This window comes from Mustela lutreola, chromosome 4 (genome assembly GCF_030435805.1).
Source record: "Mustela lutreola isolate mMusLut2 chromosome 4, mMusLut2.pri, whole genome shotgun sequence".
Lineage (NCBI taxonomy): Eukaryota > Metazoa > Chordata > Mammalia > Carnivora > Mustelidae > Mustela > Mustela lutreola.
In genome coordinates, this window is record NC_081293.1 from 33,159,803 (window position 1) to 33,172,463 (window position 12,661).

At 41.3% G+C, this 12,661-nt stretch overlaps 1 protein-coding gene across 2 annotated transcripts; it reads right to left on the reverse strand.

The window, feature by feature from the left end:
- Window positions 1–583: 583 nt before the first annotated feature.
- Window positions 584–10,788, reverse strand: SLC35G1 (solute carrier family 35 member G1). 2 transcript variants are annotated; one of them, XM_059169424.1, is made up of 3 exons: window positions 10,536–10,788; window positions 5,786–5,894; window positions 584–3,628 (listed from the first exon to the last, which is right to left on the reverse strand). In XM_059169424.1, exons 1-3 carry the CDS (start codon window positions 10,711–10,713, stop codon window positions 2,890–2,892), a joined length of 1,026 nt encoding a protein of 341 aa, XP_059025407.1. In that variant the 5' UTR covers window positions 10,714–10,788; the 3' UTR covers window positions 584–2,889. The 2 variants fall into 2 exon arrangements, with proteins under 2 accessions (XP_059025407.1, XP_059025406.1); XM_059169423.1 differs by having other exon boundaries at window positions 5,786–5,966.
- Window positions 10,789–12,661: the final 1,873 nt, after the last annotated feature.

Consider the following 12,661-nt stretch of genomic DNA (forward strand, 5'->3'; position numbering starts at 1 on the left):
CAACTGTGAGGTGCTCAATCGTAGACTAAGCTGGTGGCAGTGGAAATGGCAAGGAAAGAATGAATCCACAAGATAATAAGACAAACACTCCAGGACTTAGTGACAGATTAGCTATGAAAAGAAAAGTATAGGTTCAAAGCTGCTCTAAGCTCTGGGAGTCTAGAACAATGTAGGCCTCATTGGAATAGAAGTTTAGGGTCTTTATTTTAGAGAAATTAGATTTGATGTAACAGTATCAGAGGAACAAAAATACTGATAGATTGATGGGATGCCTGGATGGCTCAGTTGGTTAAGCTTCTGCCCTTTTGTCTCAGGTCATGATTCTGGGATTGAGTCCCACATCAGACTCCCTGCTCAGTGGGGAGATTTCGTCTCCCTCTGCCTGCCGTTCCTTCTGCTTTGTGCTCTCTCCCTGAGAAGTGAATAAAATCTTAAAAAAAAAAAAATTGAAACTTGAGATTACATCACAGGTGAATGACTAGGGACCATATCCTTTACAAAATGAATTTTGAAGCACATGGATGAAAAATGAAATAAGTTAGATTAGCGAGCACATTTGTTATAATCATAGAAACCAACATACAGCCTTCTTTCATATTAACTTTATTAGTATTTATAATAAAAACAATTTATGAAAATATTCTCAAGATATAGAAACTACAATCTCTGCAAAATATACACACTCATAAATTGTTACAATACACATCCTTGTATATACTTTGGACATTATAAAAGTGTTTAAGAATGACACTCTGTAAAAGTTTAGAGAAGAAACATTTTCTCCAACCTTGGTCATATATTGTGACATTCAAGTACTTAAACCACACACTGTTGAAATAACTCATATATAGTGTACAGGCCCAAAGGGATTTAACTCTCCAAGTCCCATAGGTTCTTTCATTGTGCAAGGTAAGGAACCAGGAGAGGGTTCCCTGAGTTAATTTACCTTAGGTAGCTTAAGCAGTGGTTTACTTTCCACACATTATCATGGAAATGAGGGAAAGGAGAAGGCCATGGAAACCCATCTTGGACAGATCCCCTCCCCAGCATCTCTATCTTTGCAGCGTGGCTCTTACAAGAGGATCTTTGAGCTCTAAAATGCTCTGATTCTGTAACTCTCTAACATTCTTGCAAAATGATGCTTCTGCAACTCTAAACTCCAAAAACTGTGGTTTAGGCTAAAGTTATAATGATAGTGTGACTCCCGTAAGTAGACTTCATTTAGGATTTGTCAGGTGGGAAGCGTTTGGGAAGATCAGCAAGCTAAAAATTTCCTCTTGGAACTACTGGAAAAGATCCTTTCTTACCAAGGCATAAACCTCAGAAGCCAAGTTCTTTCTTTCTTTGGAAGAATTATGATGAAAGGGAGAGAAAGAGCCTTTACTCGTTTAAATCTTTAGGCTTAAGATAATAACAGACGCTAGGTTGGACAGTAAGAGTTGGAAACCATTATAGCTTCACCAATAAAGAGCTGATTGTGATAAAAGAATCATTTGCGTCTACTCTCTACTTCCCAATTAACCTCCCAAGTACTCCTAAATAATGCATTCTCTCTTTAACTGCAGAGTATTGGCCTGATGAAATTCCAGATTAAAAATGTCATTTGAATTCATGAAATTAGTATCATGATACAGCACTAACATTTTATACTGATATACTAGAATTTAATAGTGATTTTTTTTTTCTGTTCAAGAAACTACAAAAGTCAATCAACCATGGATTTATATCTTTACATTTAACAAGTAACATGAAGCATTATTACATGTAATTCTATAAGGGAAAAGGACTACAAAAATAAATTTAATAGGATTACTGTATTTTAAAAAGTTGTCTTAAAAAAATATATGCCACAGTCTTCTAAATATTTGGTGTAGAGAGGGTAAGGGAGGTATCTATTAGGGTGAACCATAAGAAACCATTGTTTTTGTAAGTTAAAAAGGTAAAATTTCAGCAATTTCATATGGCTCAACCTAATAAAATCCTGAGAAAATCTTATTTGGCATTGCACTATAAATTCAAAGAGAATTTATAGAAAATCACATTTCTAGTGAGGGGAAAATACTTCAGCATGGAAATGTGCACACTGGCTATGCCAAGATTCCTCTCTTGTGGTTTAAAGACCTGAAATCTTAGAAAGTTAAGAAAAATGTAGTGCAGTTTCAAAAAATCAGAGGAGAACTTAAAATTATAGAATGATAGCTACAGTCGTGAATGCCACTGAAACAGAAAACTTCTAGCCAAACCTGGTGATTAAAAACTTTTTTTTTTAAAGTTTACATATAAAAATTCTGGCATCAAAATGAAAAGGCACTTATATGGGTTAAAAGAATGATAATCATTTATAAAAGCCTTGAAAATAAGGCCAATTCATTTGTATTATTAACACCATTAAGTAGGCACCTATTCCAAGTTTCAGCTTTGGCCTCCGAAATGGAATTAGGTTTCAAATGAATTTCCAACATAAAACCAATTATAGCAGCATTATAATCAGTTAAGTTTCTTAGCATCTACACTGCTCAAAGGGCATCTAAAATTTCCTACCCACATATATCCCATCAGTACCAAAAATACACTTTCAAAAATTACATATATTTATACCAGTCATAGAACTTTTTTTTTGTCCTCTTACTGATGCCACCCCAACAGCAAAAAAAAAAAAAAAAAAAAAAAAAAGAAAGAAAGAAAGAAACCCAAACCCAAACAATTGAGAAAAAAATTGCTACCACACTGACTGGCTAAATTCTTAGCTAATTAAAGACATACCATATTCAAAAATGGTACTTTAATTACGAAATTTATTAAGTATGACCAGCGAAGGAAATGCGGACTTTCCAGCTGTGTGCACGCGGGGCGTGTCTGCCCCGGGACCATGCGCGTGGCAGCAAAGCCTCATTTGGAACCCTGGCACCACTTCCGCACGGCCGCGCCGGTGCTGCTGGCTATGACGCACAGGGCCCCGCCCACCGTCCACCACGTGGGCACATCGTTAAAGAAAATAATCTGGAAGATGAACGCGAAGACCACGTCCATAGTCTTCATTATTGCCACTGGCCCTGCTTTTTCTATTTGGATGGCTTTCGTGAGAAACACCTGACCCCCCAAACCAAACAGGCCGATGAGGATGAGAAACAGCCTGTCCAAGCCGCAGTACGGCAGACTCCATTCCCCGATGATGAAGAGGACGATGATGCTCTCCAGGAGCCCGAGGATGACGTAATACCAGATGCTCAGGAAGTAGTCCACGGACTTCCCCATCTTTCTGAGGATGACCAGGGTCAGGGCCCCGAACACAGCGTGCGCCACCGCTGCAATCGTGCCCTTGAGGTGAAGGGAGTAGCTCTCGCCCCCGCCCGCGGCGCTGGCGCCAAACAGAAACGGGGGCCTCACGATAAGGATCACGCCGGTGATGGTGAAGACTGTGAAGAGGGCATCCCAAGGGCTGTATTTCTCCTTGAGAAATATGCAAGCAAAGATAGACGTGAACACGGGCGAGCTAAACGTGATGACAGTGGCGTCGGCGAGAGATGTTGCCTGGAAAGCGTAGTACAGTAGGATCATGGCCGTAGAACCCAGGACTCCTCTGAGCAAGAGGAAAATTCGTTGACCTTTGGGGCCTAAAAACCCAGTTCTGTAAATTCAAATGGAGGAACGCACATTAAACCAACTTAGTATGTTTTTAATATTGCACTTCTTGATTAAATGTAATTATTGAATGCCTAACTGTCAAAAAAATAAGGAACTGGTAAATTATAATAATGCCCACAAATGAATAATATACACCTTTAAAAAATGGTTTCTAAATATAGCTAAAGACATGAAAAGTGTTCACAGTAGAAGCAAAAATAGAAAAGAACTCCATAAATTGTATAATTATAATTCAGCAAATATAATTTTTCCTATGTTTACACAGGCTTGCAAAAAAAACAAAAAGGAAAATGTACTGAAATGTTCATAGTGGGTAAACATTAATAGATGGACTCACAGGTAATTTTTCTTCTTTATTTTCCCTCAATTTTCTACAGTAGTAATAAGTGATGTTTATAATAAACACAATTTCAAGATTGAGCTGTTTCTACATAAGAAAACTTGGTGCTGACTGGTATGCATTGCCAATCTTATGAGTTTTTCTATAAAAGCTGAGGTAATGCTAAAATGTATTTTAGCCTTGGAATGTGAGAAAACTTTTGACTGTTCTCTGCAGAAGAGTTAAAATATACTGAAAAAGAACATACAGCCATTTGGATAAGTATAATAATTGCCACTCAATTTTTTTTTTAATTAAATATTTACCAAGCAATGTGCTGGGTACATGTCAGGCTAGTGCAGCTTGCTGACCTGGAGCCAGCACTGAACATCTATGTGAAGTCTAGCCCTGTAGGCCTGACATGAGGACTGCTGGGTCTCTGGAGCTAGAAAGGGTGGGTCATCTTTGACTCATACTTTGAAAATACTTGGAATACCATATGCATCTTCCATGATAATGAAACATAAAATGGGTCAAAACAGATTGGTGCTAAAGATTTAAAAAACTCTTCTAATGCCTTCCCCTGACAATTCTTTTATTAAGGGGAAGATAACTGTGTTAGCGTCAGTGGTCTGTTATCACCCTTAGAAATTTCTGAAGTCTTACCATCATTTCCTAAAATACCAAGACTTGTCCACACTTCCATAGGAATTTCTGACAGTATTAATTAGTAAGTTTTCACCTTTTTCACCGAATCCTCAGGATACAGGGTGAAACTATTCCAAATGCATCTGTACTGTGTTACAGATACAAGGAGACTTTGGTGGCACCTGACTGAAGCATTTAGTTTAGGGTTTAAGCATTTTTGCCCAAAGAGAGAAAGAGCCAGACTGCCACCAGGGACCCAACTGGTCTCTTCTCTAATGGTTCTAAGTACACGGGGGTGTGTAGAGATTATAATGGGTGTGAGAGAGGCATAATTTAACCTGGGAAAGGGTGGGGATGCTGATCACTCCCCACCTAGCACCTCTTTCTCTTCCATATAGAAGGGTGGGGATCCTGATCACTCCCCACCTAGCACCTCTTTCCCTTCTATATGGACGAGAAAGAGGTGCTAGGTGGGGAGTGATCAGGATCCCCACCCTTTCCCAGGTTCCCTTCCATATAGAAGGGAAAGAAGTCCTAGTGGGGAGTGATCAGGAAGGGTGGGGAATACTACATGTGTTACATTCTACACAAAGCGCTCTGATCTATAATAAATTTTATTTGGCCCTTGCAGCCAAGGTGCCAGATAGAAGACAAAGAGTATAATTCCATCCATTTCACAGATGAGGACACTGAACATGAAACTATTTAAAAGGCCTTGCTAAGATTACCTTTTCTCTTTCCCACATTATTAAGGTAACCTTCTATTTGCCTGGATAACAGAACAGCCCATTCTACTTAAATCTTGGTATTAGGAGACACCACTGCTTCTTCTCATTTACTTTTTTCTTCTAAACACTAGTTATGCCAAGGGAAAGAAGGGAGGGTGATACAAGATGGAGGGAACTATACAAGGAATGCTTTGTTCTCAAAATGGGGAGTGAAGAATAACTGAATCTCTTTCCCCTCTTTTGCTGGGCATGTGGTTTGTGCTTATGAGAGCATCTTCTGTGGGTGGGTCCTTGTGACTTTTTAGTAATCAGAGCCAAAGGATGTAAGAACTGGTAAATCTATGGGAGGGATAAAGCAGATGCTAGAGAATAAATAATTTAAGCAGGTCAAAAGATTTACAAACATTTGTTAATACCTTCTACTTTGCAGATAAGAAATACTTACTTTCTGTATATTAAGCAAGGGATAATGACTAGCATTTGGAACACACATCGGAATGCACTAATTTCTACAGCATGGACGTCTTGCACTTTTTTAACAAATAAAGAGGCCACTGAGAAAAGGAAGGCGGACAATAATGTATAAAACAAGCCAAGTCCAGGACAGGGTGCTTTCTTCTTGGCTTCTGAAAAAGATTAAGTTCTGGTTAGTCCTTGCTTCCAAATATATGATTTATTATTTTCAGTTAGGAATTGAGAAAAATGGTACAGTGTTAATGGCTAACAGGCTAAGAATGCTATCTCCTAAGCATTCCCATTCTCTGGATCTGAACCATTTCTCTACCAGGAATGATGAATCATTGAGCAAAGCAACAATTTAAACCCATAATTTTGAAGCAGCTTTACCCTATAAAATGGATTTCCTTTGGCTCACCCCACACTTATAAGTCAAAAAGAAGTAAAAATACTTGCCAAGATGGTGAGAGAAATCTTTAAGAAATGCTTGTCAAGATGGCTGGAGAAAAAGGCTTCCAAGTGATAATTTTTATCATCTCACTGGTGAACCGGGCTTTATGAAGAAAGTATTCTTTTTTGGACAACAGTTTATAGCTGTGTCATATGGCTCCTTGTTGATTATCTTACTTCCCCAACAAGTCTGTGTACTCTTTCAGGTTGGGACCTCACTGTTTTGTTTATGCCTGGCTCACGGAAGACCCTGATTAAATATTTGCTGAATGAAAGAATACAAGAGAACTTATAGAAAGATGCCAAGTCTAACACCACTGGCGACAGCATAATCTGGGAAGTCTCTCCATTCTGTTATTTTGAACCGTTAATCATGATATCTTTTACTTTTCATGGTTTACGACTGATCTTCTGTTTACAGCATAAATTCTTCGAGGGCAGGGGGCTATGGTATCTACTCCTCTGACCTCAAAGTGCTTTAAAACAAAATTTTTTAAAAATCAGAACTGTCATTGAGCGTCAGCTTCTTGGCTAGATCTGAACCAGGAAGCTTCTGCTACTTCTGCTTTCTCGAGAGCAACACATATTCAATCCATTAACGACAGTCTGTATGAGCATTAAACTTTCGTTTTGCCACTTTCTCTATCTAAGTTACCTAAGACAAGAGTAAACCTGTTTTGAATCTCATACCCACTCCCAACCCCATCATTCAGAAGGGAGCTAAAGGGGACAGGATAAGCAGAGAGCTCCCTAAAAGACAGGTGACACATTGAGGAATATATTAATATTTCTTTTCTTTTTTGAAATGAATACAGAAACAAGGAGAGAGTAAGAAGGAAACACTACTGACCCTCATCAGTTAAGAGGATAGCAAAATGCAAGAGTGTATGGTTTTGGCAGTTGCAGTTTATAGTAAAACTAGGATCATCATTCCAGTCTAGGAATTCACAACATGTTACTCAGCTACAGAACAATATTGCATAATAACATTTTTTTTAAATGCCCTTCTCTGATAAATGCAAACACCAGGTAATACATTTCAACTATCTCATAGCCATGAGATACCAAGGAATATTAGATATTAGATATTAGATATTAGTTCAATATCTCATAGCCATGAGATACCTTTGCCCACGAGTGACAAGCACTTTGTGAATGGGGACCAAAGTATGACGATGCACAATCTTTCCAGGAGCATTCCATAGCCTGACATGTGCAGTAAAAGATGGCAATGTGGTCAGAGGCCTCGCCCTCTTCTGGTTCCAGGTGCACAGTCAAAATCATTTGGAGCTAGTGGTCGTCACATCAAGGGTGATATGTTTTAAGTTCCCGAATCCTCCACTTTCTGTTCACTGCCTATGTGCTCAGATACCACGGAAACAAACTGTACATACTCACTTAGCCCATGAGAAGGAAACTTTAGAAGACTTCCAAGTTAAGCACCACAAAATACATGTCTTGGCTGTGGTCAGTCTGAGAGTTCAGCTTCTGAAACTTCAGAGTTCAGGTCCAAATAAAATAGTTTTTCTTAAAAGAAACCCAACTCATACATAGAAACTACACCCTCAGAACAGGAAGATCAAGGACAGAAAACATCTCCCTGGTCTACATTTCAAGGACCTTCTCCAACCTAAACTTTTGAATTTTTCTCCAGGAATATTTTAACTTAACATGATACTTTAACTCTTTTAAAACTTAATTTTACACCTCTGGTTCTGATTATCTTCTCTCTTGAAACACAGCCACTCACATATTTTTCTTGCTTATAAACACTTAAGGCCCATAACTGCTGACTCGAAGAGGGCAGTTGTTATAAGGCCTGGCTGAACTTGATTATTTGTTATGTGGGGGAGGCCTGGTTCTACTCAGGCAGACCTGTGTCTTACTGAATAATAATTTCCATTCTGCCAATGGAGATGGACAAAAGAACAGCATAATCCAAAGAGGCATTTGCTTATGTAATATGTTTCTATGATCATATTCCACTACAAGCATAGCTAAAAATTTGGAAACTAAATAATTCAAATTAAGTAAGGGGTCACAGTGCAATTTCCTGAGTTAGGAGAAAACTGAAAAGTTGCTCCGTTTCTCTATTCTTTGCTTTAAACTGGTGGTTCACAACCCCGGCTGGGAATAAAAATCGATTGAGTAACTCTTTAAACTTCAATTCCCGAGTCCTACCCCAGACCCACTGATGCAGGCTCTCTGTAACTGTAGAAAGCTCCACCAGCTTGAGAACCAGTGCTACATACAGACAACTCCTCCCAGGGGCATATGAGGCACAAGAGCGAAGACAACTTCTCCTTGCTTCAGTCCAAAATCCACACTGTCCCTCAAGAAAATAAATAGGTGTCTTAGGATAGCTGTATGTTGTCTGTGAAGGTTATCCCAGAATGTAGAAAACTGTTAACAGTTTCAATCTGAACTTGAAAATGAGCTTTCTTGAGACACCCATGATCAAGCGGTTAAAATGATAACTGTTGCAAAGATCAATGACAACATTTCTCTGGCAATCCTGTTTTCGGAATATTATCTGGTTATCTTACAATAAGTACTACTAAATCTTACTGTTAGCAATTTTCTTTGCAGTTAAAATACTCCACAAGATTCCTAAGTGCAGTAGCTTATGTAGCTTTATCATTTTGCCACGTGCTGCCTGAGTGTACAGTATTTCTTTGGCTCACAACAGCGGAAACATTTAAGAGTTCAGAAGGACTGACTCAGCATTCCACCAAAATGACATTCAGCCATAATAACTGATAAGGTGAGAAATACACCTCTTCATGGGCTGCACATCTGGTCAACACAGCTCCACAGCTAGCAGGAACCCCTGCTCTGTAGCTACCAGCCCATGCATAAATAATCAGAAGTCTGATCTTTCATTAGCATTTAGGACAAACATGGAGCAAGAGTCATCTGGGGCTCCTCTCTCTAAAATATGGGAAGTTCATAATACAGGAAGGGGGACCTGGAGCTGGGTAAGAGGCACAGAAATCCAGGGTCACACTTGGTGGAGGCCACCGAGGGGATGAGATGGTGCAGACTGTAACTTTGTCTTGAAAGGCAATCTACCTTTTTCTTATTCTTCAAGGAAGATGTTCAAGGTGGGTAGAGTAGCACTGTGTTCAGCACAAAGGGCCTTGGCCTGGGTCTCTGGCATGATGAGATCCTCAACCTTGGTGCTACACAGACCTATGCCATGTCTCACCCACACATGCCAGATCTAGGGAAAAACAAGGCAACCCCCGCTCTGAGGCCCTCATCTTCCTAGGCTTCACTTTCCTCATTTGTGGAAGAAAGAGGCTGAACAAGATCAAAGTGTTTTTACAGGATACTGGGCTCTGGAAGATAGGTCTGTGAACCTCCTAACAATGTTAATGTAAGATTGTGCCTCTCTGCCTTGTTTAGGATTAACTGCCAAGAAAGTCCTTCTGTATTTGTTTCAGGTCTATGATATAATGATTCAAATTTAGAAAAATAGGGGAAAATCACAAAATATTTACTATATTAATAATGGAATGCTGGTTTAGTTCAATATGAGCTATTATAAATATATTATAAAAATTTACAAGAACAAATAAGTCCTCCCAACCCCAAAAGAACCAGTGGTTCCTCTCAGTCAACTTGGCCTTTCCAAGATTCTGAGATTCTGAGGCATTTTCTACACTCTATGCTTCCTTTTTTTTTTTTTTTTTTTAAATTTTTAATTAAGTAGACTCCATGTCTAGCATGGAGCTCAACTGAAGACTTGAACTCAGAACCTTGACATCAAGACCTCAGCCAAGATCAAGAGTCCCCCGCTTAACGCACTGAGCCACCCACGTGCCCCATACTCTGCTTTTCAACTTCCCCTTGAAGGAACACCGCTTACCACCCTCATCAGTGTTCATAGTTTAGCTCCTTACCAACCTCAGCCGGCTGCGGGATGGCCTCTTACTGACCCCCCAACCTCCAACCTCCGGCAGGGCGCACCAAACTGCAATCTGACTCCGCTGTCCTGCCCGCAACACTTTAATTATAGGAACAGTTTCAGAATCCCAAAAGGGTTCCAAACACAATCAGAAACTTTCTCCGATCTTCGCGCCAACGGGGACGAAATTCTGCTTTGCAGACCTCCAGGTGAGGGCTCGAGGGTTTCCCCCAGCTCTGAGCAGGGTAGGGATGGGGGCAGCGGTCCTCACTGAGCCCCCGGCCCGCAGCTGTGCGGGGACCCCCGCCCGCTGGCGCCTGCAACCCCACCCCTACCCCAAGGGGCAAGACCCGCGCCCGGGTCCGCACCCCACACTCACCCTGCGGAGCACACAAGCCGCACGGCGAGGAGTCGAACAGCCAGCACCTCCCGGTACCCGGCGTCCCCGCTGCCTCGGCCGCCGCGGGCTCCTCGATCGCGCCCTGCGGCGCGTCGTCCGTCAGCCGCAGCCCGGGCTCTGGCACCTCGGCTGCCCGGGAGCTGTCCAGGGGCCGCATCGCGCGGCCGGCGCTCTCCCCCGCGCCGCGGCAACTAGCGCGGGGAGCAGCGGCTCCGCTGCCCGGCTCTTCCGGCCGGCGGCGGGGCGGGGCGCATGCGCGCGCGGCCCTCCGCCCCCTGCCGGGGACCGCGCTTGTCCTCCGCTGCCCTCTTACCTTCAGCTCCTGGAGACTCCTGCGCAGGAGGAGGCCGGCCACCACCCTGGTCTGGGGCTGGTGCCCACAACTGGTCCAAGGGCGTGCTCCGCTCTGCTGCGGTCCGGCTAGACTGGCCAGCGGCTTGGAGTCATCCTTCCCCAGGCACAGCGGACCCCTTTCTGTCTTTGCAGAGAGAGGGAGGGACGACTGTTGGTTCTGTGGCATTCTTTTGGGGTAGGCCTTTGGGAGGTGAGGAGAGTGTGCTTTTATTTAATGGTGTGGCGCCGCATTCAGGACTTCTGGAATGCCCTGGAGACCTCGCCAAAGTCTGTGCCTTTGTCTCTTTGCCATATATCCAAGGAAGGTAGAATTTTTCTGGTTTTAGGTGAAACAACAACAACAACAAAAAGAATTAGCACATAACCCTAGGGAAAATATATCTGTAAGACTCGGGCAGAACCCATTCATATGTTCTTTGTAACAGTAGGCCTCCGTTATTGGTCTTTTTTGTTGTTTCTTTCTTCTTTTTGGTTATTAACTGAGACATCTAATTTGGTTAGATGTAAGATTCCAATAATCTGACATAATTGCGCCCAGTAAAGTTAAAATAAATATATATATATATATATATATATATATATATATATATATATGTCATTTGGCTCCAGAATGCCTGGGATTCAATAATATGCTCTTTATGTGTAGGTAATTCTTCTTTCATCTCTGCTCGCTTTAAAGGTGAAAGGACAGTGTCTGAGCAGGGATGAACTTGCCTAAACTGTTCTAGGTCCAAGTGCAAGCAGATTACCAACTGCCTTTACTCAGATATTTGTACAAAGTGATCAACAGCTGAAAAATACTGCAGTCAGGAATCCTGGGTTCTGCCTCTGATTCTGTCCCTGAGTATGTGACCTAAGATAGTCACCACCTACTACTTGAGGTCTTGGTTATTTGAGATAGAATATTTCCCTCCGTATTTTGCAGAGATGTGTAAATCAAGTCCAGTGATGGGGGCAAAAGCAGCGTCACCTGAAAAGCACTTTATTAGAAAATCAAGTTGTGTTTTTAAGTAAGGTGAACATATAATTTATCCTCCAAACTGCCCCCCCCCTTTTAGAGTAAAAGAAGGAGATTTCAAAAATTAGGCAGGGCAATAGGCATAAACCAGGTTTGTTGTAGGCAAGTTGGTACAAATGGCTACCTGAATTCTAACTTTGTTAACACATACATTGCGTGTCTTAAAAAGAATTTAAGACTGCTTATAAAAATATATGAAACTGGTTTTATTTTTGGTGGTGGTGGCGGTATTTTGGTGGGGAAGTTGTAGGGAAGAGTGGTGAGGGTGATAGATCATGATTATGAAGCAAGAACCAAAAAAGTCAGTGATTTTGAAGCAGAAACCAAACATCTAGAAATCAAGTGCAGTTTCACAATTGCATTACTTGTAAGACTTAGATGTGCAGAGTGTTTGAAGAGTCCCTGTAATATTGTGATTTATAGGAAGTATATATTTGGTAATTCCCATATTCCTTTGCTCTTCATCCAAGGTTCTGGGCTCACAGCTCTCAAACCCTTGGAATTTCCTGAGCAGTAAGAGCAATGGGGGAGTGACTGTTGTCTTAATACTTGGTCTCTTGTCCTTAGTTCCTAAAATAGCTTCAGAGCCATAAAGGTGTAAAGGCATCTTGTTATTCATAACAAACCTTCTACCACAACTGGGTTTATGTTAATGAAGTGATTTTCTGAAAACACCTAAGGATGGTGGCTCTTGCCGAGGAACCATCCAGTGATTAGAGGGTTGGCACTGGCA